The sequence below is a fragment of the Pantherophis guttatus genome, chromosome 4 (assembly GCF_059756535.1).
Source record: "Pantherophis guttatus breed Tessera chromosome 4, ASM5975653v1, whole genome shotgun sequence".
NCBI classification, from domain to species: Eukaryota; Metazoa; Chordata; class Lepidosauria; order Squamata; family Colubridae; genus Pantherophis; species Pantherophis guttatus.
The window spans coordinates 47,919,646-47,947,366 of NC_142066.1; the positions used below are offsets into that span (position 1 = coordinate 47,919,646).

At 37.2% G+C, this 27,721-nt stretch overlaps 2 protein-coding genes across 23 annotated transcripts in view; one reads left to right on the forward strand and one right to left on the reverse strand.

Annotated features, from left to right (window-relative positions):
* ARHGAP23 (Rho GTPase activating protein 23) overlaps positions 1–15,210 on the forward strand; it is a 216,225-nt gene extending 201,015 nt beyond the window's left edge. For 5 of the 8 annotated variants that reach the window (XM_034415626.3, XM_060691605.2, XM_087892086.1 and 2 more), the window contains 4 exons: positions 1,031–1,072; positions 2,305–2,398; positions 7,380–7,411; positions 8,306–11,778. In XM_034415626.3, the coding sequence (XP_034271517.2) occupies positions 1,031–1,072; positions 2,305–2,398; positions 7,380–7,411; positions 8,306–9,484 (1,347 nt within the window). In that variant the 3' untranslated portion in view covers positions 9,485–11,778. Of the gene's footprint in view, positions 1–1,030; positions 1,073–2,304; positions 2,399–7,379; positions 7,412–8,305; positions 11,779–14,106 lie in introns of those variants that run through there. The other 3 variants (XM_034415629.3, XR_015733802.1, XM_034415628.3) reach the window with 3 other exon arrangements.
* A 929-nt stretch (positions 15,211–16,139) lies between these two features.
* Positions 16,140–27,721, reverse strand: part of SRCIN1 (SRC kinase signaling inhibitor 1) — a 305,422-nt gene continuing 293,840 nt past the window's right edge. For 4 of the 15 annotated variants that reach the window (XR_015733803.1, XM_087892093.1, XM_087892096.1 and 1 more), the window contains one exon: positions 16,140–27,430. Coding sequence is in view for 14 of the 15 variants with exons in the window: in XM_087892093.1 (XP_087748219.1) it covers positions 27,296–27,430 (135 nt within the window). In the remaining variant the exon portion in view is untranslated. The remainder of the gene's footprint in view (positions 27,431–27,721) is intronic. The other 11 variants (XM_087892091.1, XM_087892092.1, XM_087892098.1 and 8 more) reach the window with 6 other exon arrangements.

The window sequence follows — 27,721 nt, forward strand, 5'->3', positions numbered from 1 at the left end:
CTCTTTTTATCCTTACATTAATCCTGTTTAATATAGTAGACTGAGAAAAAAATGTTTGGTTCCAAATCACTCAATTAGCATCATGGCTAAATAGAGATTTCAACTTGAATCTTCTTGGTCCTGGCCCAGCTTTCATTTTAGCTGGAAAGAACCAATCATGCTCTAGTTTTATATCTCCTCATTCTTTAGGCATGCCCAAATTCTTTCCAAAGAGTGGGTACCTTTTTCATTCAGAAGTTCAAGGAATGGTTCTGTATATGGCTTATTCATTTTAAAATGTTCAACTTAATTTCAGTAAGCAGTTAACTTGCGTGAACATGGCAGGTGTGTCTAGTGTGTAAAATATTTTATATTAGCATATAAAATATGATCAACTCTAAATGAACACAAGCGGAAGACCAGAGAAAGTGTCACGTGCTTACCTCAAAAACATTGGGGTATTTATAAGATGTATCAGTTCACTGTAAGACTCATATTTATAATTTAGGGCAGTAATCATGTATGACTTCACACAATGATTCAGAGCATATAAATTATATTGAATTAGCTTTAAGTCATTTGTGCAATGAAGCACTGCACAAATCTTGCAACAGACTGTAAAGTTTATTTGAATCTGAAACTGAAGCTAACTTTTCTTTTTCTGGGAGGAAATAAGCATCAGTGTTGAGCGTAAGAGAGGGGAAGAGAGTACCTACTGACAAATGTTTGTGGAATCACAAATATATTCACCCCAAACCCTGAAAGTCATTTTGCAGAGAAAACATTTCTAGTTTCTGAGAATTTTATCTTAAAAATATTATAGTAGACAGGCAGCCCTCCCAGAGAGATTACATTTTGATAGGTAATTCTGGGTTCAATTAATAAGCTATATGTCCCTCATGAATAGTTAAAAGCTAGAAATAAAATCTGGTTCACAGCCCAACATTTGTAATCGCCCTGCTGTGATTTCCTTTTACATTGTGTTCTATATGTACAGTATATGCTTGGTTTTATTTGGTTCTCTGATTTCTCCTTTGTTTTTTCCCTACAGTCAGACTGGTTTTTCAGTGACAAGGAAGAAAAAGGTGAAAAGGTAAGTGACTAGGAAGGAGGCAATGCTCAGTTTATGGCTGACTGCTGATTTCTCAGGTTATAGAGAAATGCCAGAAGAGAAATGTCTCTTATTCATGACATGTAGGTGCTTTCTTCTGAACTCTGTGCGTTGTTGAGAATCCATTCATAAAGGAAGACAAGGACTGTAACTACTTTTACAGAGGCAGCATCCTTAAGGACAGTTTTGTCTCTCAAATTGTATTTTCTTTCCAACTCTTGTTTTCAAACACCTGCATTGACACAGACACATATATGTATCTGTCTATTATGTCTTCAAGTCAGACTGTCTTTGCAGTATGCTGTCTATACCTGTGGAGGGGCCAACCCTCTAATTTTCAATCAAAATACTATGAAAAATGTGATACACAAGGCTAAGCTAAACATAGGTCCAAAAAACAATACCTGATTTATAGAGTGTTGTTCATATTCCCTTCTTTGCTCCATCAACCTGTCAGTTGGGCTATTTTGGTTTATGAGTTTATCATTATTAGATCTTTATCTCATCCTTTAAAAAAACAACAGCTGTCTTCAGCTCAAGACAACTAATATACCTCCTGTCTCCTATTTGCCCCACAATAACAGCCCAGGGAGGTGCTGAGAGACAGCAACTGACCTAAAGTCACCCAGCCACCTCAAACTACTTTCATGCCTAAGAGAGGCCTAGCACCTACAGTCTCCTGATTTCTAGGTCAGCACTTTCTCCAACTAATTGCCTCTCAGTTCAGCACTTTTCTGGAAGATTGTTAGATTTGTATCAGAAAAGTCTTGAGAAATCGATCACCAGCATGCTAGAAATGTTTCAAAGACCATTGGGTGATATTATTTCAGTTGCACCTTATGGTCCTCTATCATGCCTATGTCTCACTGTTCAGTTTTACTGCAGCTTCCATGTATTGATATTTGTTCATGTTAATGTTGGCAGCAAGTGGCCATAACTGATAGGACATAAAAAAAAAGTTTACAGACAAAAAAAAATGGTTTACGGTGTATAAAAGGGCATATAAGTGCTATCATGGTCCTCATGCCAAACTAAATGAAACAATAAAGAAATTGTCCAAACGAACACCCTTCATAATGGAAGTAGTTTAAACCTATAATTGGCTCAATAGTCACAGGGTGAAGAATATAGAATTTGGCCCTCTTTTCCATTTTAAATCAATATATAGTTTAAACCTTTTTTTCTTTCTAAGTGCATATGTATCCATTTCACAGACCCCTATAGATGAACAAGAGGCCCAGTCAATGCCAAATATCGAATACCTTCTACCCAACATTGGAAGAACAGCAGCATCAGGAGATGCTTCAGGTAAGCAAACTGAAAGTTTTGACTGAATGAGATCTCCTGGACATGAAAATCCCCGGGACAAGATTTCCCATAGTTGTTCCAGTTTTTTTCTATTTTTGAATCAAACCTTCAGGTCCAATAATTTCCCATGAATATATGAATGTGGCTATCTTTACTGCATAGAGGTTCTATTAATCCAGTGTTTCTTAAACTTGGCAACTTTAAAATGTATGGATTGCAATTCTCAGAATTTCTCAGCCAGTTAAGGATTAATCTGAGACAAATGTGTAAAAAAAGATACACTCTGGCAGTTTCTGAAACATTGGATTCTAGAAAGTTTCATACAGGCAACAACTAGGAATGCCTCCTCTCCATGCTTCCTCTGGTGCTTTGCCAGTTGCATTGTTAGCAGCAAAAGTAATAATGTGATCTTTAGAATTTAGGCATATGTGGACATTTCCTTCTAGTTTATACCTGTGCTAGTGGTGAAGTAATATTTGCGTTGCTAGAAAAGAAACCAATATTTAGAGTTAGATCTATGGTTGCTAATGCTGATGAGCATATTTCTGATTAATAGTGATGTTTTTGTCCTCTACTAGTTATAGCTGCCTTTAACTTTTCTGCTGTCTTTCTTCTCTTTTCTCTCTTATCTTGTGTCTCCTCCTCCTTCCAACTCCAGCGGATCTGCCGGAGCTCTAGAGCTGGTACAGTGTGGTTGTGCTCTGATGTTCATGCACTAATTCCATTGGGTGATTATGAGAGATGGGGAAAGGCAGAACTTTAGATTTTGACTCCTTATTGGATTTTTCATGTTGAATTGAAAAAACACCAGTGGCATTTACCATAATGTAAAGATTAGGGCGTGGTTTTGCTTTCCAATTATTTTCCTTCCTGTTTAAAATCAGGGAGCTTCTTAAAGTCAGCCAGTAGAAATTCCCATTTCAAGCAGCTGGATATGAAAGGGTGACAAATGAGATATCCATCAATTTAAAACAAATGCTTATGGGTATTTCTAAGTAGTTTTTTTTTTTTTAATGGGGGAGCAATAGTTTGATTTACTGAATTTGCCACTATACAGGGTTTTTTTTTTTAAACGTTTGTAACCCTTCTTTATTTTCTCACTATTTTTAAAATCTTTTTTTTAATCACCATATATAGGTTTGGGAAGAATAAAAAAGTTAATTCTTATCTTTGGCAGCATTAGTAACATATAAATCATATGTCCAGTGCCTTAACATGACTATTATTGTGCCACAGAGTACTTTTACATTTTTATTAGATAATTTCTAATATTCTAATTTCTATTTTCATTTTCTCTTTTTTCCTTTTATTATAGTATAAATAATTTGAGTTAGTAAAGCATTAAAATATATATAGGTCATTTTTAAAAAACAATAACTAAATGTGATTATACTAAGTATATTTACAGTTACACTTTAAGGCTGCAGTACAATACTCGCTAGGGATAGGCTGTCACTGAGGTTTATTATTTAATGAGTAGATATTAAATTATAAGAAAAACTGAGCACTGTAAAGTAAAATAATCACAATCATAAATTTTAAAAGTTCTCAGTAAAGTTGTTTGGATAAATTCTTATTATCGGATGTCCCCCAAAATGTGCTGAAGGACATTCTTCACCTAGCCTTTTTGCCTGACTAATCTAATTTTAAACTGAGATTTGAGCTTAATGTATAATTTGATGAAGTGACCTATGTGGCTTGAGAGCCTGTTGTATATTTTTCCACCCACAAATATCAAAATTCAAGTAAAGCTTTTATCTCAAAGTGCCATTTCCTTTAGAGACAGTACTTCTTTAAGCTCTGGGTGTTGAGTCAGTGTGATTGTTTTGCCTTTTCTCTCTCTTGTGATTGCCAGCCACTAATTCCACATGAATGTTGCGGTCAAACCTGCAAAGGAGTAGGCCTTGTGGGGGACATCCATTAATTTGTCCATTGGTTTCATTGTTGCTGACATTGCTGTGGCAAATATATGTGTGTACTTGTGTGGGGAGGCTTGTTCAGAAAAGTTTATTCAAACCACCTGCTTGATGATGTGCTTATTTTATGAGAAGACCACTGTTAATTCGGACATGTTTCTTGTGGTTCCTTCAGCTGGAACAGGAACCATTTTTGTTGGCTAAAAGCCCTTTTTCCAAATTGATTTTCGAGAGAACCATAAGGGAAATCTAATTTAGTGACTAATGTCACTGAAAGGGTCAGAACAGAATTATAAAATTTGTTTTCCATTTGTACGGAGGGTGGTGTTGGAGCTTAACATACCTGTCTTAGTTCTTGATTGATGAAAACCATGAGAAATTGTGCTATTGATACTCAGCAGCTCACTGTCATGATGTGGTGGTTTGAAGGCTGCAAAGAATAGGGTGATGGCTGCTTATAGCCTACAGATTGCAAATCTGTTTACTTCTGACTTTAGTTTGACAGCTTCTTCTCCCCATCCTCCCCAAACCTTGCATTTGTCCCTTGGTTGCTTTCTTTGGTTGTCTGGCTTGGCTGTTGACAGTGCTTAAAATGAAGAGCATAGGAGGAGACTACCTGGTATGACTACATTGGCATTGGGCAGTTGCTACTCTATTCCTAGTTCCCAGTGTCTATTAGTAGTTAACTTTAGGAGAGCTCCCTGAAGCAACTTAATTTGCTAGAGGAAGCAATTTCTTCTAATTCTTTCTCCTATCTGCACATGGTTGTTTGAAATGCAAGGTATAGAATTTGGACAATGACAGCTATCCCCAAAGACTTAGGAGAGCCTCCCAAGATCTGAATACATAAAAATAACCTGAAGCCTTCTTAAAGGGCTATTATCATGCTTGCTATTCTTTTGATTTGTCTGATCTTTGTGGGTTATTGTTCTGTAAATATATGCACATATGTATTAATTCTCTGAAATTATTTAAGGCAATATTAAAATTGTGTATGTAAACTCACCCAATTCCTCCCTGTTCCTCTGTGAGGGAGATGGGCAGTTAATAAGTTTAATAGATAGATAGATAAATGAATGAAACCTGCACACTCTAAAATACCAGGAAGAGGAAGAGGAAGAAGAGGAGGAAGAGGAGGAAGAGGAAGAGGAAGAAGAAGAAGAAGTAGAAGATTGAAAAGGATCCTCTACTTATTTGCTTCCTAACACATCTTTCTTGGCACGGCATTTAAAGAGGAGCCTTCCAGGCTGTTCTGAAAGTACAGATGAAAGTCCTGAAATTGAGCATTGGTAACACTGAAACAATATATCTTGAAAGATGTTCCTTGTATATCCTTGGGAACTCTGAATCTGTTCAAAATGTCACATTAGTATCTTACATCACATTACCAAAATCTCATGATATTTCAGTTTTGTGGGAGTTAGGACAGACTCTGTACTGAGCCCTGGATGTTGTCTATAGACAGCAAAGTATTGCTGTGATGTGAAGAACTTCTAGTTTCAGTTAACAGCCCCATAATGTCATTGTAAATAACTGAAATGTCTGGACCCTTCACAAAGATAACCTCGCATCCAACACATTGCAATAATCCAAAAATAAAGGGTGTAAATTGTAGTATCTTTAGCAGTTCAAGCATTATTCCTTGGAACAGTTGTTGAGTTACAACCTAGCCCCATTAAGTTTTACTTCAATTGTGCTAAGTAATTAATATCTCTCTTTAGAACTGATCTCATAATTTCCTTTGGAATCCATATCAGTTCCTCTTCCTCCTCCTCTTTGGGAAAAGTGGTAGAGATGAGAGATTAAAACTTAAAATAATTCAGCTCTTCTCCATACCTCCATGGAAAATGTGCTACAGTCTCTCTAAATGTTTCAGGCTATATTTATAGTTCATCCAACCAAACTGAGTCAGGATTACACATCTCTAGCATGAGTGCTGCTTTTTGAGATGAAATGTTGACACTTTTAATAGAATTAGTTGTGTGCCTATGTCTGTGTGAATGCATGTGTGTATGCAAATGTGTGCATATATAACCTCATGTATATATTTTTTATTCCTTTATGCCATCTGTCAGAAATGGTGCTTGGGTGGCGGGGGGGGGAGGGGTTGAATTAGATGACCTACTAGGTCCCTTCCAACTCTGTTAATCTGTTAAAGCTAATTTGGGGCTTCTATTGTTTAGGTCCCTACAGGAGATTGGTAATGATGACTGGTGATAGGTCTCCCACTGATACTCATTTTTTGCGCTTTCTATACTAAATTTCATTGTCACTGTTCACAGATGTATTGGTCATTTCCATTGCAGAAACTGTTATCCTGGACTGCTTCTCTTTCATTTGGTCATCCACAACTGCATCATTTTGTTGAGCATTTCAAAAATGAAATGAAATGAAATGCATTTCTTTATTAATTTCATAATACTCTCTGGTATATTTCTGGTTATTTTGGAGATCTTCCTTTCCTATAATTATTTAATAAAAACCAATGAAATAGCTGGGAAGAAAGATTTGCTTTCATGAAAAAAATATTGAAAGTTTAACTGACTTTAGAATACCTAATTGTGTATTTTGTGTACTTCTCAAATTGGGATGTTCCCCTACAGAGTATGTCAAAGAAAATACTGTAGTCCTGAATATGTAATTAGTGACTGAATTATTAAAACAACAAAGGGAGCTGTATCAATCTAAAATTTGTGGTTATAAATCCCTGCCTACATCATGATATAGTTTCCTGTTTTAGTGCATGTAAGGCCCCTCTCATACCTGTAATTATTTTCTGTGGCCAGCACAATGAAGAGCAGAAGGCAGCTTAGGAACCTGGTGTTATACAACTGTTCCCTCCATTTTTCATGCTGATGTTTTAGCTGAAAAAAAAATATTGGACAACATGCTTATTTGGCCTTGTTGATCCTTTGATTGCATGCCATCAAGTCAATATCAAATCTTAGTGATCACATAGATTTTCTCCAGGATCACTTACATATGCAATCATTAAGCCCTTCAATTTGCTAATCTTGCACAGTTCTATTTTTAACTCTCCTCTTTTTGTGTATTAATCCCTGCAGATTCAACTAATAGTGGATCAGCTAAATCAAAGGTAAGATCTCCTCTGGATTATTTTTGTTTTTGAGAAACGTTGGGATGAGAAAAAGATGGTTAAGCACAAGGCCCTTGAACTCCCCAAATTGGAAGTAAAGAGTTTGTGTTACTTTGGCACTTGGCATGTCTTGATTTAAATTGTTTTAAAAATAACAACAACCCTGTAGATACTCAAGCATGATAGGTTTTTTGACTAAACAGCCATGGCCTAGTTTTCTGGTGTTGTTATTTTTTGCCAGCAGCTGCAGCTGGCCTTTTCAGAGTGTGCTGCTTTGTAATGTACTTCTCAGCAGCTTGCAGGCGACTGAGTTGTAGTCCAGTGTACAGACTCAACTTACCCTTTTCTTTCCTGCCTTAAACTAAGTATAAAATTATTCCACATCTCCTCCCATGCTTCTTTTCTTTTTTCCACCTTTTTCTGGTTGGTTTTATATGTATATGTGCAATGAATACACTGTTCTAAAGAATTACAGGCCACAAAGAAAAAGAAAAAAAAAAGAACTGGAATCAGAAATTAGTTCCATACTGTGCATAGTACATTTAATTAAAAAGAAGAAAAAAAGTTGGACAGAGAAGAGATCCTCTGAGAATCTTTAGGGAGAATATCTGCAGGTGTTTTAGTGCATTTAGGGGATCCTAAAATTAGAATTTCTAATTGCTCTATCTGCAAATACGTTTTCCAAAACAGGGGAAATAATTCACTTTTTAAAAAGCAAAATATGCTTATGCAATAGGCAATATATATTGCTAATTACCATTAAGGATTCTTTGTGGTAAGATATTACTATCCAGGGCAATCCATCAAATAAACAATGCCAATGTCACTGGATATTTTTCTGGTATCTGTTCCTTAGCCCTCTAAAATGCTTTGGGTTTTTTGCTTCTGTTCCAGGCTTCATGTGGCTCACGGAAAGAGCACTACCATAAAGAGATGCTTGCCATCTCCTTCATCTCAGCCGTCAACCGCAAGAGGAAGAAGCGGAGAGAGACCAAGCGTTTTGGGAGCAGCACAGATGATGATTCTGAGCATGAGTCAGCTGTCAAGAGAGACGAGGAGAAGGAGGAAGAAGTGGCTCAGGAGGAAGAAAGAGAGGCTGAAAGATTCGAGAGTAGCAGCAGAGCTCCAGTTCCTGATGTGCAGGATGTCTTCCAAAGCCGGGCAAAATTAGAAGCAGAGCAAGTAGAAAGAAAAGTGGCACCCCGAGGAAGCCCAGAGTTGGCCCTGGATGCCCGCTCAATTGTATCAGGTTACTCCACTCTGTCTACCATTGATCGCAGCCTATGCTCTGAGGTGCAGTCAGTTGCAGAGAGCCGTGGGGAGGAGGCAGATGATGAGCGGAGTGAATTTAGCCATGTGGAGACAGATACTGAGAATAGCTTTGTGCCAAAACAGCCTGGGATGCTTCCCAAAGGAGCTGGTGTGGCAGTAGTAGAGGAAGGGGGGGCTGCTGCTTCTGAAAAGATATCACACAACCGAACCTCCTTTAGTTCCCATCACCTCATGCAGTGTGACACTCTGGCACGGCGCAAGCTTTTGCGGCCCCGACACAATAGTGAGTCTTCTTCCAAGGGTAGCACTGATGTCCCAAGTTCCAGTTCCCCAGGCAGTCAAGAGTCATTGCAGCCTGTGGGTGCCCCTGAGGTCCACACCCGGCTTTCCCTCTCAGAACAACTTCGACTCCGCCTCCGCGGCTCTGCAGATGACATGCTGGCTGTGCGCCTGCGAAAGCCACACTCACCTGAGACACGGCGCAAGAAGAACAGTTGGCGGCGCCATACTGTAGTGGTCCCTGGTGGTCTCAAAGACCTCAATTATGAGTGGAAGGAACAACATGTATTGGGGACTACTGAGGCTGGTCCACTAGACTCCTCGAATAGAGGTGCGCTAAGGGACAACAAAGACTCTGGGCTTAGCAGCCTAGAGTCAACCAAAGCTCGGTCTTCCTCAATCACACCAGGGAACATGACAGTTCCTAACCAGCAGAGTGAGCCACAGCATCGTAAAGGCAGCTCTGAGGGGCGTTCAGCTCCTCGACGTACAGCCTCTTTACGTTTCCACCAATGTCTTTAGGTAGCCTTTTGTTGAAGCTCTTGTAGAATGGATGAAAGGAAAACTTGGCTTGCCCACGGTAACAGCCTTGTCTTGAGAATGGAGGAGGGTGCTCATAGGTGCAGCCACACTTGAAAGTTCCCAGTACTGGCCTTACTTTGTCCTTTTTCATACCTCGATCTGCAATGGAGCAAGAAACTCTCCTCCTACTACCCCATACCTATCTTTGCTTTCTAATTCCCCCAGATATTAATTTAATCACACCATGGTTTTGTGATTTGTGAATTTATTTATTCTCCTCTTTCCTTATCCCCAGGATGGCAGTCAAAAACGAAACAAAACAAAAAAGCTGAGGTAGGTCTGATACAAGGAGGGCCATTCATTCAGCCCATTGAAAGATCTTGATTTGGGATTGACTAGAGTTATCCAATTGATGGGATAAGCAGCTTCATCCCTGCTTCAAAATTCTGGGTCTGCAAATAAAGTATATTTTTGAAGGAGGAGAGAATCAGAAATAGAATTCCTCCAGTTAATTTTCCTAATTTTCATTAGTCCATGGTACCTCTTTTCTGTATTTATCTGAAAGAGGCCTTGGAACTGGGCAAACCAGATCAGAGATATTCATGAATTGAGCCCGCTTCCATTTAATCACTGTTGTGGGCTCACATTTACATGATGGATTCCTCTCTACCCAAAATTCCTCTCACTATTATCTAAGTGGCAGTTGATGATGTTGGGAGGTTTTGAATGTTCCCCTAAAAATATCCATTGCTCCTTTTCTACCTTTCCTCTAGAAAAGCAAATTCCAAAATCTTCCATCTATCATAGCTTGGCCTTTGTCAGGTTCCTACAGGGAGGGTTATATCATCTTGACTTCTAGCACATGCATCAAAATCTTGTAGATATAAGCAAACTCAGGATTATGTATGGTATAGTCTCAGCTGCACTTGAAGACTATTTCATGTGAAAACTGCAGAGGTATAATGGTCCTGAAAGGTGCATAATCTCTACCACATGTAAAGGGCACTGCTGTTTTCCTCCTCCTCCTAAAGCACGGGTGTCAAACTCGATCGTGTCACATGACGTATCGCAACGTTTTTGCCTTTGAGGAACTGGGGTGGGCGTGGTCTGCACGTGACGCAACTGGCCCACAGGCCGCCAGTTTGACACCCCTGCCCTAAAGTGATGTCGTTTCTAATTTTCAAAAGTCACAAAGAGATCTATGGCATCACATTATTTGATGTATTGCAGCTTTGGCTTTGAAAGCTTTGCTGCAGTAAATCTGCTGGCATTTAACAGCATCTCAAAATGCTTTGGTTTTGTTGCAAGACTAACATGATATATACGACTGATGATATGAATTCTAAATGATACAGTACTAAATGGTACAACTCACTGTGCCTTTAAGAATATAGTCCCATTTTTTGCTTAGCTCATCTAAGATTTTCTTGTAAGTCTTAGCTAAGAATGCAAACTTTTTCCAGATTGATTTTTCCTTTCAGGCTGTGACAGTATCCCCATTTGAATAGCACTCTCTGTCCTATCCCCTCATAACAGATAGTAGAGTCTAGGGGGAAACAGATGTGATTAACACCATTAACACAATACTGTATGCAGAATACATGAGGGCAGTATTTTAGGGAGAAAATTAGCTTATGCAAATGGTAACTGTGTGGAGTGAATCACCTGCTAAGGTGGCATATGTGTACCGTGTTTTAGTTAACAGTGCTTTTCTATGTGACCTCCTATGTTCAGTGGGAGAAAGGATGAGTACAGGCGCTATGTGATTTTTGGGTTTGGAAAAGAGCAAGAAGAGGTAGAGGAAAAACACACCAGGGCCCTGTGCAGATGTGCCAAAATGGAGCCTCAGTGATTTTAAAAAAAAATTCTTTTAGAATTTCCAGAGCGTAAATTGACATGATTCCATTCAAGCCTTTTGTTATGATGAAAGGCTGAAATGTCAAGTCCGTGCCATTTTCTGCTTTACTGGTAACTTTCACAACTCACTCTCTCTCACAAAACAGCAATATTTGATTTTCATGGTGCTACATTTATTTTCTACAGTGTCTTTCTCTTTAGTTTTCTCATTATACCACATGGAAGTAAACCAAGGAGCCATTTTATTACATGTTGCCGATCAAGTAGAGTTTTCCATTTTGCTCTTTCTTGCAATTCCCTCAAAATGAGAGACTTAACATTTGTTTTTATCTTGTGGATATAAAAGATTCCCTTATGTCTCTGTAGAATTTCATTTGGTCATAAAAGCAGGAAGTAATCTTGTTATGAATAAATATGAGAGATGATCTTTTAAGATACATGTTTTGGTGTGTAATAGTTACTATTTCACCCCTGTGTCTCAATACAAAATTCTTACCCCCTTGGAAGGAGTTGCATAACCCTTAAGAAAATTTTTTTGCTGTGAAATAACTTTCTCCACTTTCCTATCATATATTTTAATTGAAAAAGAAAATGAAAAAGTCATTTTGGGGGGAAACCAAATCAAAATCCTGACATTCTTGAAATTCAGTGGGTGTCTCAGAGCAAACTGCTGTGTATAGCATAGCCTACATCAAAAGTACTCTTTCTGCAAAATAATAATAATAATAGAAAAAGTGACAAATTATTCTTGAATTTCAGTATTTGCTGATACATTCCAAAATCGTTATCACTGAATGAAAAGGAAATATCATTTTCATGGAAATAACTCTCTTACCACATGTTGTTTTGTTTTGTTAATGTATCTTATTCCAGGTATTACACACGGATGACATTCCAGTTGTAACACCAAATATAAGACTTAAGGCTTAAAAAAAATCAATGAATATATTAGGTTATAATGCAAAACCAATACACAACAAGAACAGGCAAGGGACAAGATGTCCTTGGTTAAGGATAGATTTCAATGCTGGTCTTGCTGATATTAAATGCAGCACCTAAATGGGTATGCCACACTGGTTATAGACGTGGTACAGTACATTTTTCACTGTAGTCTGCCTAGCTCATTCTACAATGTCTGGTTTAATGACAGATGGCTATTTTTTGTAGGAAGGGTTAGCTGTAGGTTAATTCTTTGTAAAGATGTTATCATGAAGAAACGCTTTTGTATCTGGATTTTTTAAGAACAAAGTGCATTAAAGTTGATGGTTTTTCTCCGCCAACATCAATTGACAGCAACACTAGGCACTAAATGTCACACTTTGACCCAATGCAATATTAACAGTCCCTGCAGAGTTGCAATGTTATATTTTCAGGAAGTATGTGTCACCACAGATGCAGCAGTAGGACCAAAACAGAATGACAATGAATGGGAGCTTGCCAGCTTGATAATTAATCCAAGTATTTTATTTTTAAAGGGAGTGAGGGGTGAGCAATTTGTATTTTGGTGCAAAACTGAGCTCCTGTTTATACAGCAAGGTCAAGATCCTATTGGTTACTGCTTCTCTCCACTTGTAAAGTTGCAAAGACAAAGATAATATTCATTCTGTAACTTCCTAACCAAGAACAGAACAGGCCTCTCAAACCTGTCTTCATTTTCACTGTGAAATGAAAGGTCAGGAGTACTGTCTGTCTTGATGAAGCTAGTCTTGGTGGCTTGGTAACTGAACAGGTAAAAACAATTTTAAAGTACACTGTATGTAGCATCTATACCAGGGGTGTCAAACTGGATTTCTTCGAGGGCTGGATCAGCATTGTAGTTCTCCTTCGTGGGCCAGCCGGGAGACGGGACGGACACCTCCTGCAGCACCCTGCCAGGCAAAATGGGGTGAAGGGGGGCTGTGTGTGTGTGGGCCCCACACCCCGTTTTCAGCCTGGATGGCCTCCAGTACTTTGCCGGCCAAAACGGTGTGTGGGGGGATGCATGCACCCCCCTCACCCCATTTGGCCAGCAGAGTGCTTCAGGAGGCCGTCCAGGCTGAAATAGGGTGTGCACACACACACACACACACACACACACACACACACACACACACACCTGTTTTGGCTGTCAAAGGCACAGCAGGCCGGTCCTTTGCTGTTTCCAGGCCAGCACCGTGAACCAGATTTAAGCAATTTGCGGGCTTGATCCATCCCACGGGCCTAAAGTTTGACACCCCTCATCTATACTGAACTTTCAAACATTTGAAACATTCTTATTGAACTGTCACAACCATTTTTAAAAGTTATCTGATAGAATTTTCAGTGATTATAAAGAGATGCAAAACAATCCCACATGAAATTAGACCAACCTCTTGCCTCTGGATCTGGGCAAGTGACTGGTGCTTTATATGGCCCCAGTTCCCTTTCCTTAAAAACTTGCAGCATATTGTAGCCAGAGGTGTCATGGGGGTGTGTCAGAAAGTCAAGATGGTTTGTGTGATTCAACAATTGAAGCTCTGTGATGCATGATGAAAAAGAGGCAGAGTTTCCATTGTTCAGGTGCAACGTTTCTCTCATACGATCTTGACTTTTTGAACAATCCATGCTGGTGGATATTCCTGATTATCTCTTGGGTTATTATTTAATAATAATGGCTCAGTGTCTGTCTGTATGTGATTTTTTTTAAAAAAACCATTTTGCAATCATTCTTAAGGATTCATTGTCTCACTGCCAGTGTATGTGTGAAAAAGCATCTCTTTTGCTCACAACTGGATTCTCCCTTCCAGACAAAATCCATCAGATTGAGACTACCCAGTTCCATGTGAAGTAGAGTTGGACTGCAAGCTAAAGTGGTGGTTTATACTTCAAAAATTTCAATTGAAGTCAAAGTATTACAGAAGTGCCTCCTTGGTGCTGTCAAATGGCAGCTGTTTTTTTATATGCATCTGGTGTGCAACATATGAAAAAAGGACAGAGTTATGATCATCTACTTGCAGCTACCATGTTGACTTCTCTTCAAGCCCTTCTTACAAGCATACCTGTTTCATTTTTTATTTATTTTTTTGTTCTGAGGGAGACGTCCCAAGTTGTCTATACGTGCCTTTCATGAGAAGACTTCTTTCCCTATTTGTTACAGGCTCTTCAGTATCTGGTGGTTGAAGTGTTAGCCTAAGAGGTGGTCAGTAAATGTATAAAATGTATTAACATATTTCATTGAGGTAAACAATCTTAAAAACTTCAAATTTTAATTGTTCATGTGACTCCATTATTGCTTCTGCTTGAAGAAAAGTCTATGAAACTTGAAAGCTCACCTAGGATTTAGGTAATTGTATGTCTCCTCTGCAAAACGCCCATCTATCTTCTAGTGTTGGCCTGTTTGTGACTTTGAAAGTCAATCCCTAATGGGATGTAAAGGACTTAAACTCTGTGCTATTGGAAACATAAAAGGAAGGTAAACCACAAGGCATCGAAACTACAACTTCCCTAATAGGTGTACAGTTTGTGCTGTATTTGAAGAAGCAGTAAATTCGTCTCTGCTTTGCTCTGTCTTCCATGTGTTCTAAGTATGTGTCTTACCACAATTCCATTGAGACTTCGAAAAGGAGCATGTAGATGTGTGCAGGTGTGGAATTTAAAACTGAACAAAATTAAGTAGTTGGCTGTACTGTAATACGTTGTCCTTACCCTTTTATGCAACTATGTGCTGTAAAGTTTTATTCACCTTTTTCACTTTTATTTTGTAAATAGCTTTTACATGTGTAACATATGATAAAGAGTTTATAAGGATTTTAAGGGGAGTGGGGGAAGCCCAAGACTTTTATTTTTTTCCTTTTTAAAATGGAAGTTATACAACCGTAGATATTTTGGTGGTGTTTTTTTTTTTTTTTTTTTTTTTTTTTAGAAAAAACAAAACTTCCTTGCATGGTTTGTCCCTCTTTTCATCTTTATGTTGTATAATATATATGGTCAAACAAAACAATTCTGCTTTAAATATAGCCCCAAAATTACAATTATATATATATTGGAAATAAACTGCCTTATTCAAAAAACAAGTTTGCTTACTTATTTAAAGCATTAGCTCTAGCTAGTAAAACACACTATGGATTAATAGTGTTGAAAGTATGCTATTAGATGTGATTTATTTGCATCAATTACCAATTATCCATAAGCAGAAGTTTAACAAAAGAAAGTTCTCTTCACACTCCACTGTAATACATTAAAATAAACACACTATGAGATCCCTACTATTTTAAATTATGCAGCTTCCACATATTACACAGTTGATATTTTTCCTGCACGCATATGAAGCATTAGTGAATTATATCAGGCACTGAAACTGTACATAATCATATGGGAACTCTCTTCTTGTAGCTTCAGAGGGTTTATCAAACATCAATTAAGTTTCAAGATTATTTTGCAACAATAAAATGTAGAAAATTGTTAATAGTAACAGCAAGTCAATTTTACTATTAATCAAAATAGACAGAATTTAGATGTGAAAATTTTTTAAAGATCTAATCTGGAATAAATTTGGAGGAGTAAATTAGTGTGCAATGATGCCTTTCTCCTTTTTCCACTTTTGGTCCTCTTTTTTTTTTACTTGTTCTTCATCTTCTGCTTATATGGCAGTCTATCTTCCTTTTCTTGAGCTCTCGACAGAGCAGCATGGATGTTACAAAAATGAGGGCATGACATAATGTGCTCGTATCTCTCCATCTAAGAGCTTAGAAAACAGAAAGTGGGCTGTACATCATAAAAGATAAACCCTCATCTTCTGGTAAGCTCCAAATCTGGAAATCAGTCAATAAGAAGTGACAATGTAAAGGATATGGTGTTTATACAGTTTATACACTCCGCAAAAGGTGTACATAAGAACAGCTTAGTATTTAACATGCTAATTTATAAACTAATTTAAACCCAAGGATTGTAAATTAAATAGAAATACAGTGTAGAATTCCTTCCTACAGCAGGGGAGATGGTCTGCATTCAGTCCTGATTGCTGCCAAGATGTCACCTCTGGGCCAACTTTCCCTTCTTTACCTTTAAGCCAGCCTGGAAAGATCCCTCAAGACCAAAGGCTTCTTCAAACAGAGGACACAGCTACTCTTGTTCCTGTTCCATCTGCTCAACTTCTTTGGTTGTATGGAATCCGAAATACCTGCCTCTAAGCAAAACTGTAAATCACATTTTTTTTTAAAGAAAACCCTTAAAACTGTAATTCGCATCTGTTTTTTCAAAGGAATAACCCCTTAAGAAATAAACCTTAAGAAAAGTGTTATGGGGAGGAAAGAGTATTTTATTAAATTCAGACACACTGCTAGGAAACACCAGAAATAGAAAAAAAAAAAAGAAAAAGTAAAGGAAAAAAGCAACCTTCCTTCATTTGGAATTTCTGACAAACAAAGATCACAGTTGTCACAGAAGAAAACATGGCATAAAATTTATACATAGGACTCTACCTACAGATAGCAGAAAAGATTTACAAAACTTACAGTGCATTTCAGACTGCTTGTTTCAGTAACCAGTTTTGTTATGGTGTCATTTTTTTAATAGAGTGGTGGTCTATTGTTTTTGTTTCCCTTTTAAAAAAAACAGTACATAATAAAATCCATGCGAAAGATATGTCATCAGTCCTTCATACACAGTGCTCAAAGATTTCTGTTTTATTTATTTTTTTAACCTTTTTTTTTAAAGTGCTTAAAACAACAACCAGACAAGTAAAGCGAGGCTCGTGGCATGCAGTGGTGATCGCTTCCCCCACAACACGCACATATACCTATTACATCAAAAGTACATGCATAGCTTGGTGCTTTGTAACTTATATTTTTAAATTTGACACACACGCACACACGCACACGCACCCACACACACGTTTATTTTAAATAAAAGGAAAGCAGACTTATTTGTGAAAGTTAATTTACTGTGTTGCTCATTTGCAGTTTGATGATGTTCCACATTCATACATATAGACATTGTGCCATGTACTTAAAGGGCAAGTGTATTTTTAGGCAAATGAAAGGATCTAAAACAGAATGGTTCTGGAGATCACTGCCTTCCCACTTACTGATTTTTAAAGCTGCCTTAACAAAGGTTATTGGCAGGATTTGTTAACCTGATGATCGTGCACTTCAATTTTGCCTGAAGAAATCCTTCGTCCAAAGTGACTTATGCAGCACCTCATGGCAGGAACTGGTCACTTTAGTCCAGCTATGGTAGACATTTCCCATATTGGTTGGTTGGGACAGATGGAGTTAATAACTGGTTTGTAAAGACTGGGAGACTGGGCATTACTGGAGTCTGTTTATATGCAGGATTGCTCCATGGTTATGGCTTTGCTTTAATCCAGAGAAAAAACTTATTTGAGTGCTGCCTAAACTTTTTATGATTCTTTCATTCTACTCTTACAAAGACTTCCTAGTGACTTTGATTCCTAATTTGTGATGACACAGAATATCAATTGAACTTTAAAAATGCTGCAGTTGCAAAAGTTTCAAAACTCAGTTTGCCTAGCATAGAGTGAAAAATGCTTATTCTTTTAAATGAAATCAAATAAAAATGAACTGAGACAGATGAAGAAAACTATTGAAAGAGCAGTTGAAATACTGTATAAAATACTGAAAGCCTTCAAATCATATACTGTAGAGAATTTTTTGTTCTCCTTCCACATCAACAAAGATGAGAATTAAATAGCTGCAGTGAGTGAGTCATCATGATTCCATAAATGATGGCTTTTTTCTATGCATTGCTGACAAATTATTGCAAAACAATAGAGAAGGGTCTATTCATTTTTTTTTCTACTCTGAAAAAAACATTTTCACACCTGCCTTTTAGGACATCCTTTCTTGCCATGGATTCCTGCTATGTGTTGCAAAGATTCCCTACAACATTTTAGTTTGTTGGTGTCAGCATGAACTAAGCATGCCAGCATTCCCCAACTATCTCAGCTCACATGAACCTCCATCAAGATGACTGGGAATTATGTAATTTGTGGTCCCCACAAAAATTCCCTAAGGGAATTTTGATGAAATTCACTGCTTTTATGTGGTTCTCCAGAATCCAGTTTGAAAACCACAATTCCAAAAACTGGATTGGAGCAAGATTTGAATCCAATAATCCTAACTTTCTATTATAGCACAATTAATTATTGGGTCACTTAAAATAGCAAACACAGATCTTGTTGTTTTGGACTGTAAACGACTAGGTTATCTTAAATCAGCCCAGTGGCCTACCCAAACAGAATATTCAAATCTCTGTTAGGCAAGGACTTTCCCAGTGTTTCTACCCAGATTCCTTTGAGCAACAATGCCCAAACCTGAGCCTGGGGCTCTGGGCAAGGCAATGCACACAATTTATGTCAGAGTTGAGAGTTCTTCTTCACGAATCTAAATTAAGAAATAGCTGTTTCTGTTCTCAGCAACAAAGGGCTATTTTAGTTTTCAAAAATTATTTTAGTTTGGAACCAGCATTAGAATGCTACTCGGAGGGGATATGCCAATCTATATATAAAGATTAGAAGAAAATGACTTTGAATACATTGAAGAGAAATATATATGTTATGCTGGCATGTCCGTCACTGAGAATGTGTATTCATTAACACTTCATAGAGTAAATTAGGCATTCTGTAACATAATTTGCAACTTTAGTACTCTCTTTTGGATAGGTATCTTCTGTTGGTGCTGCGGGAGAATTTTAATGCATGATAATGGTTACATATGTATGAAAAATGAAGTAATAAAATGGGTCTATAAAATGGTGTAAGATAATAAAATTATACCATTTCAGTTTTTTCATGTTGAATAGCATGATTTGAATTTTCAAATATTTAGCCAGACTAATGATGTAGCATAGTGCAGCATAAACCATACTGGCAGTATGCATCTGTTAGGCATTTTCTAGGGAGGGGGGGGGGACTTGATTTTCCAATTAAAAAAAAAAGATGCTTAGACACAATCCAGTTTGTGTTTGTCCAGATAATACTAAAGGCTAATATAAAAAAAAAATAAAGCCAATATTCCAATGCCGAAAATTAGGTATTTTTCACTCCTGATAAAATGCTGAGCATTAAACAGCAAAAGCTCAATTGGGAGCTCGTTCTGAAGAAGAGAAGGAGAGCTAAGATGCTCCCAAGCACTTCCACCTTGCACTGGTTAGGTTAGTCCTAATCCTAAAACATTAGGCAAGCTTTTTTTTTTTTAAATTGATTTATATACCGCCCTTTTCCGGAGATTCAGGGCGGTTTACAATGCCAATAGCCTTCATACTTTTGTATATTTATACAAAGTCAGTTTATTGCCCTCATAATCTGGGTCCTCATTTTACCTACCTTAGAAAGGATAGAAGGCTGAGTCAACCTTGACCCTGGTGAGATTTGAACTTACAGTAATTGCAGGCAGCAGATGTAAGTGAATGTTAATTAGTCTGCTGAGCCACCAGAGCTCCAAGCTTTTGGCTTGGAATCAGATTTGGAAGTTGAGAGAAGGTGACCCTTTTGTAGTTTTACAAAATTTTACAGAATTTTTAACTACGTTGTTTTAATTATTTGTGTTGGCGATCCTGAATAATAGTCATTGGCAGAAATATTACGCATGTATCATTTAAATACGGAAAATAATTTGGCCTAAAATCTAATTGTTGTAGGTCTATCATTTCCAGGATAAGGTTTCTTTATCTTATTTTCTAAAAAGAATTGTTTTATTTGACTACAAGGTAACATTTTACTGTGGGATAAGTATAAGCAATCTACAGCCTGCGTGTAACTCTCCCTAAATCTATATTCTAGTCTGATACATGGCACAACTTTCCTTTTTCTGATGCAGATGGAGGAAATGCAATGACCTAAGACTTCAAATATATACTTTCAACAATCTCATCATCAGAACCCTTAAAAGAAAAAATTTAAAATCCTCCCCCTGTCCTCAGAAATTCAACAAATTGTTAACCTATCCCTTCATAGCCCTAGTTATCTTAAAATAATTACCGGATCAAAAATTTGGCTCCTGATTCATAAAATTTGCCTCTCCTGCTCTAGGGGAAATAGTTTGTATGTGATGTTGACTTTATCTTGATATTTTGCTTAATTCCTGTACCTTCATTTTGTAAATTTGCAACAAGGATATCATATGTATAACTTTCTTTTTGAAGAGAAATATATACTAAGGAATAGCCTGGGCATATGTGGGAGGGACATATGACACATGCATGTTGAAATCATATAAATACCATTACTTTATGTGGTTGCATCAAAAAGTGTGATGTAAGAATGCAATTGTGATATTATCACATGTGCTTTGTCATTTTGCTGTCATTATGCCACTACTATATAGGGCAGTGATCCCCAACCTTTCTGGCTCCGTGGTCCAGCAGCGGCAACACCAGGGGAGGGAGAAGGGATGGTTTCAAGCATGAGCCCACCATTGCGCAAATGGCCCTTCATGCACTTGCATGCTTGCCCGTTGCTTGCGTGGCCTGGTTCCCAACAGGTTGGGGACCCTTAGTATAGGGTGTCTCTGAACTCCTTTCCATGATTTATTAAAATACTCTGTTTTTCAAAGACATTATAGTAATGTTCTATTTGTTATGACTTCATTATTATAACCATGTCTTTCTTTTGCTGTTCTAGACTCATTGCCAAATTTTAGTTGTAAAATTCAGTGTATTTCAACAGTTTGAGATTAAAGTGCTTTTCAGAATAAATTAATTAAATGATTTCAAATTTTAAAATGTTTCATTGGAGCTGCATGATAGAATAATATTGTAAGATGCTATTGTCTGCAAAAAATGGGATGAGGAAGAACTCTATGATTTTCTAATCTACATTAGTGGGAAAGACATTTAATCCAAATTAATCATTTTAGCAGGGTTAAATGAGTGGTTCTGTGCAAAAATGATATCGCCCCCAAAATGATCTTACATATTTGTGGGTTTTGTAAAGCCAAGTGTTTTGACTTTTTCTGTTCTGTTGCTCTTTGCTGCAGAACAGATATTTATATACACTGTTGGTTCAATTCCTCTTTTATTGTAATGGTTCCTTTTCCCAAATTCTGAAAACAATCACTGCAGAGATATTAAATAATTTGTGTGAGACAGTCATCTTTTAAGGAGCTGGATACATAAGATTTGATTTCCCCTTGTCCTTAGTCAGCATAGATTTTATTAAAGACCCTTAATTTACCTTATTAAACTACAAATCCCAAAATGCACTGGGGAACATTTAAATTAATTTAAGACGTATTATGGCACGAATTTATAATACTGTTTACAGTACAGAAAATTCTCACCAGATTTTAGGAATCCTGTTGCTTTAATCTTTTGAAGCCACTTTATTCTGTTAAGTAAGTTTCTTTAGTCTTTATCCAAGAACATCTGAGAGATATCCAAGGATTTCTCACTACAAGGGAATTTTTTTTTCCAAATGAAAACTCATATTGCCTCAGATCTTTAAAAGAGTTCCATATGTCTTATCTTAAAAGTAGGCCAGGAATATATTTCTCACATATATTTTTCTTAGAGCTTTGAATTAGGAATAACAATCAGAACTAACAAATGTTTATAAAAGATATAAAAAATATACACTTAATTAAGTGAGATGTAGTTCAGAAATATTTATGCCTTTTATAGTAATAACATTTGTTAGCCTGGAAAAGGACTACCAGACTCATGATATTTAGCTAATACAACATAGTTGTGTCAGAGGTGGGTTTCAGCAGGTTCTGACCAGTTCTGAAGAACCAGTAGCGGAAATTTTGAGTAGTTCGGAGAACTGGTAGTAAAAATTTTGATTGGCCCCGCTCCCATCTATTCTCTGCCTCCCAAGCTGATCAGGAGGAAATGGGGATTTTGCAGTAACCTTCCCCTGGAGTTGGGTGGGAATGGAGATTTTATAGTATCCTTCCCCTGCCACCCCCACCAAGCCACACCCACAGAACCAGTAGTAAAAAAAATTTTTGAAACCCACCACTGAGTTGTGTCCTCCTAGAATGCCTACAAAGGTTTGGAATTGCTTGAAGCCCCTGCTTTATTTACTAATAAAAATACCTAGTAATGCCACTTGCCACTGAATTTGAACTTGAGTAGTTAACACCTGGGAAACATCTTTGTTATATTGAGCATTCATTATTTTAAAGAGCATAAAGGTAAAGTCTCCTGAAAATTTAGGTCAAACTCTTCGCAGTTGTGTGGACATATTTACATATTAATTTTTTTCAATAAATTTGTGTATATTAAATCCTTATGAATAGACTCAATAAATATTTTAGAACTGATCTGCTTATTGACGGCAAAATTAATTAATTAATTTATTTTAAAAAATACATTTTGCTAGATTTGGAGATCTATCTAAAATTTTAAGAAAATAAATTGATGGATGATGTGTATATGAGAAAGTGCTTTGTCTATAATCGTTGTTAACTTCTTAGAGGAACAATTAACTGCTGCTGAAGGAATAACATTATGTTTTATTAGATATCTATTTCATTTGTTAAATCTCTTTTTTATTCTGGATATGCCTATTTAAAATTTTAGGCCTGTCCATGTTCTCTTGATCTTACACACTTTGTAAGTATAGACCTCAGAACTGAATATGGTTCTTGATTAAAAATGTGCTCTAGGCTACTGAATGAGATTTATTAAGCATGGTGATGACAATAATGTGAAATTAAAAAATTATATAACTAAATTAAATTTAAATTAAATTAAGAAACAAACCCTACAGTATTTCATTCTTCATTATGCTCAGAGCTTGAAGTGGGAAAGAGGAAATAATAGATAGGACAATTTCAAAGTAGATTAGAATTAATTAATCCTATTACAATGTAAAAGTATTTGCTAAGAAGTTTAAATAAATATATTTAAATCAATATAGCTATATTTTGAAATTAGTGGAATCACTAATAAATCATTATAACCAGAACAGAATAGAATTTCTAATTTTGTCTTAAAAGCATATGTAGATCATAGTTATTGATGAAGATGGAAAAGTAAGGAAACAGACATTGGACAAATAGCTTCTGTTGTCCACAATGGCCTTTGCTGCTATGGGCTAGGGCAATCTTCCTTAATATGAAACTTCAGTCTTTTCATGCATAATCTGAGGACTGACGGAAGCTTGGAGAAACAAGAATCTCTTTAATCAAATGACTGATTCTTGGAGCTCCACAAAAGAAGCTGTGGACTGAATTATATGACTTTGGTGGCATTAATTAAAACATCTACATGTAAATTCTCAATGATTTTTTTTAATTAGTTGAAAATAAGTGGAATAATTAAAAACCTATGGGAAACTCTCTACTTCCATTCTAGGAAATCCTAGAATTTAAGTTTTTGCAAAAATGCTGAGCGGTCCAATCACAATTATTCTGTTTGTTCCAAAAATGCTTTTTCAAAAGGCATACAGACTTTATTTGTTTTTCCATGAAGACATTTCGCTACTCATCCAAGAAGCTTTTTGGGTGAGAAGCGAAATGTCTTCAAAGAAAAACAAGGAAAGTTTAGTTGCCTTTTGAAAAAGTACCTTTGGGACAACCATGACCTGGATGACTGAGAATCTCCATAAATAATTCTTCTGTTTAATTCACCCCATCTCCAACTATCCTCAAGTTCTTTGAGAGATAAGAATAACAGCTTAAAGGCAATTATTAAAGGGATATGCCTTTAAGGATAATTACAAATATATGATTCAAATGTAGTTCTTCTTTTGCTAGTCTTTTGACTCTCCTGTCTGCCCAAGAGGAGGGAAAGGGGGAATAATTGAGTGGGCACCTCAAGCTCCCTTTCTGCCAGAGACACACAGATGAAGAGGAAACATGAACATGAACAACGGAAAACTGACATACAAGGGTACAAATCTAGAATGTTACAACTTAATGAAACAATTTCCACAATGTCAAAAGCCAAAACCAATAGGAAACATCTCCTGCACAACCACCACCACCCCTAAAAAAGAATGGGGCTTTTCAGGAGCAAGTAATTGCCCTGTGGAATAGTACTTTTAGCTGTTTGCACCATCATTATTTAAAGTAGCTTCTAAAGCACAAAGAGTTACATACAGAATTGAATCAGGGAGAAAACAAAATCATTCTCTCTCTCTCTCTCTCTCTCTCTCTTTCTCTCGCTCTCTTTCTCATTCTCCCCCTCCCCCATATACTAGACACAACAAGAAATTCATTTTCTTTTTTGTCAATATTTATATATTTATATTACGTATATTATATATATATATATAATATGTAAATATATTTCTTAAAACAAATATATAAAATGTTAAGACACTTCACTGAAATGTAAAGAGGTTGCTTTTTTGTTTTTTGTTTGTTCTGCAATCCCAAGAAATTGCATTATGGATTGTTGTTACATAGTTAATTTTTTAAAACGTTTTTAAAACTTTGTTATTCAAAAAAAGATTCTCTTAAAATTTTTATACAAAAATGATTTGATTTACAAAAAAAAAAGACAGAAGAGAAACCATAAAAAACAAATACCCACTTTCCTCCCACCAAAAAGTCCCAATAATAAAATTAAAAAGAACAAGGTAGTCAACAAAACCAGGAGTGATTACATCTTGTAATATGTTGCATACAAACTCTTCGTTTTCTTTTTTTTACAATAGCACACCATTTTGCTATACACATGAAGAGGCATGCCCTCACAGATGCACGTATTCCAAGTCAAATATTTTTTCATATACTGTATGTGCTTAACATCTTAGGACATAAATCTGGGGGGTGGGGTAATTATGACACACAAACACCACTGAAAAGAATGGGATTTGTGCCAGGATGTGTTTTTGCATCTGCACAAGTACCATTGATTTCATGGTGGTTGTGCATGATGAGACACCCCCACACCCCGATGGGTTATTATGCCCTATTTTTTCTTTAAGGAACTTCCTCCCTCCCCTAGCCCGCTTCCTCTTGGCATGTCTTTCTGGACACATGCATGCATATGGTGTTTTTATTTTCATAAATTCTCCATGATTATAAACACTCACCCACCTTTCTTGCCAGATCCACAAGGGTTTCAGAGTTTGGCATTTGTGATTCAGCCAAAACATTCTTTCCTTACCATACATACTCACATTCCCATGACTGATATATCTTCTTTTCTGTGCTGTATTTTTTTAAAAATGTCATACTGTGCAGATCATCATGCAGAATCTAATAGAAAATCACTAACACTTCTGCATCTTATCAGTTAAAAAAACCAGAGAATTCTTTTTGATAACTTACTAAACATAAAGATAGTTTTTTTTTTCTACCCAAACCCAAGATGAAAATTCCTTTCCAGAGATACAGTAGTACATTTAAGCTTCTGGCAATCGCTCCATAAATAGTCAAGAGCTACCCAATTTGGTTGATCTTTCTACAATCCATTACTCTAAAACTCAACTCTTTTTGAGACCATAATCCTGTGGGAAATTCTTCAATGAAAGCCCCACTGAATTTAAGGACTTTCCCAATTGTTCTTTCTTTTACTCCACACTCTCCTCCTGGCCCCCCTGCTGCCCTTCTTGTCTCCTAGTTTGAGCTTTCGTAAATAAGGAACAGAATCCCTGCAAATTTTAGATTCTGCCAGCATCATTTCTCCAGCCTCATTTTGAAAAAAATCTGACAGTCACCTGGACAAAATCACCTTTGCCCCCACCCCACCCCCTGCACCCCTTCAATTGCAGCAAATATTATTTAATCTCTTTTAATTTGCTGCAAAGTTCACATAAAACTCTTCTTTGTCCTTCTGACTTAGCTTCTCTGATACCCTGACGCCCTCATCTCCCTGACTATTGCCTCCTATTTGGTATCCCACACATTTGGGGGGCTCTTTCCCCTCACATACATGGTCACTGAAGAGACATTTAAAGTGCTACATTTGATGGATTAATTTTCTAGGAAGCGTAACTTTCCATTTTAGACCCTGTTCTCAATACTGTTCAGCTAAACCTTCTCCTACCTATTCTGGATGTGTCCTACCTCTTTCCCCTTTTTTAAAAAAAATTGTACACTTAAGAAGATTTGAAGGGGCTAATATTATTACCAGCTTGATATTCAGTGCTTTCCCCCCAAACCTTTATTCTTCTACTAAATCAAATCCAATGTTTTGGAAGGAACATTCCCCCCGCCCACCCAAAGCTATCAAATTGCAAGAGACATGCATGTATGCACACATATGCACACACGCATATACATACACGCCATATCCCACCCCAGTCTTTGATACAGCAAATAGAACAACAGAAATCCACAATAGTGGAAGCACACACATGCCCCAAAGTCAAAACACCATTGATTCATGAATGATTTAGCACATACCTACAAAGATTCATATTAATCTATTAATTACAACTACCTTTGTTTTTCATATAAGGAAAGATGAATAGCAGCAATGTCCAAGGGGTTCTGAGGCATCTTCAGAAATGGGTCTCTTCCCTTCCCACCTATAGGCTTCTGATATGATTTGGTTTCCCTCCCCCACTCATGTGCCCAATAATGTCCTTGTTGCTTCCAAACATGCTGCAGAATGTTTGAATATTCTTTGAACAAGAACCTAAATTGCCAGAGTAGAAAAGTGAGGTTGGGATAGGAATGGGTGAGGAATGGCAGGGAGGATTCATGGGAGAAATAGAAAGACCTCGTCAGTCACATTATAGCATGTACAAGGATAAACAAGTTGGTCAACTTAGGAACTGAGGAGGAGGAACAGTCAACTAGCCATTCTAGAGCACACTAAGATGTGCTAAAGTGACCCTTTTGGCTAAGATCAAGTGTAGTATAAGCATTGGCCATTTTGGAAGTGACCAAGAATGGCCGTTTTGATGTAATGCTGAAAAGTACAAGGAAGGGGGAGACCTTTCCGAGGTGCCTCAGGAAGAGCTGGGAGGAGGAAACAGAGAGACACAAGCCCTCCCCAGACCACCCCCACCCCCACCCCCACCCCCATTACAGTATGTAGGAAAAACTACCAACGGAGAATTTGGCAAAGGAGCTTCTAGAATGAAATGGAGGAGTTCCGTGACCCAAAGGAAGTCAGAACCGGGATGGAGGTCCTGCCCGAAGTAGGTTTCTCTGAGACTGGGCTGGAAGTCTCATTCCCCATGCCAGAGTCCTTGGTTGATCTAGCGGCCTAGAAAGAAAAGCGAGATTCAGGGAAAAATGAAGGTGAGGAAGAGAAAAGGGAAATGGCCAAGGGAAAAACAAATATTTTCTTCTCAAAGGGCAGAACAAAATAGAAGGAAACTGAGAGAGAAAGAGGTAGAGTAGGGGCTAATTGGAAACATTTCTGTTAGAAGCTGGAGCATGAAAAACCCAAGGCAAAAGGTGTGCTTGACAAAAACATGAGGTCAAGGTGAATATCTTGTTAACAAGATTACTGAACAAGGACAAGGAGTCAATGTTAGACAATACAAAGAAGACA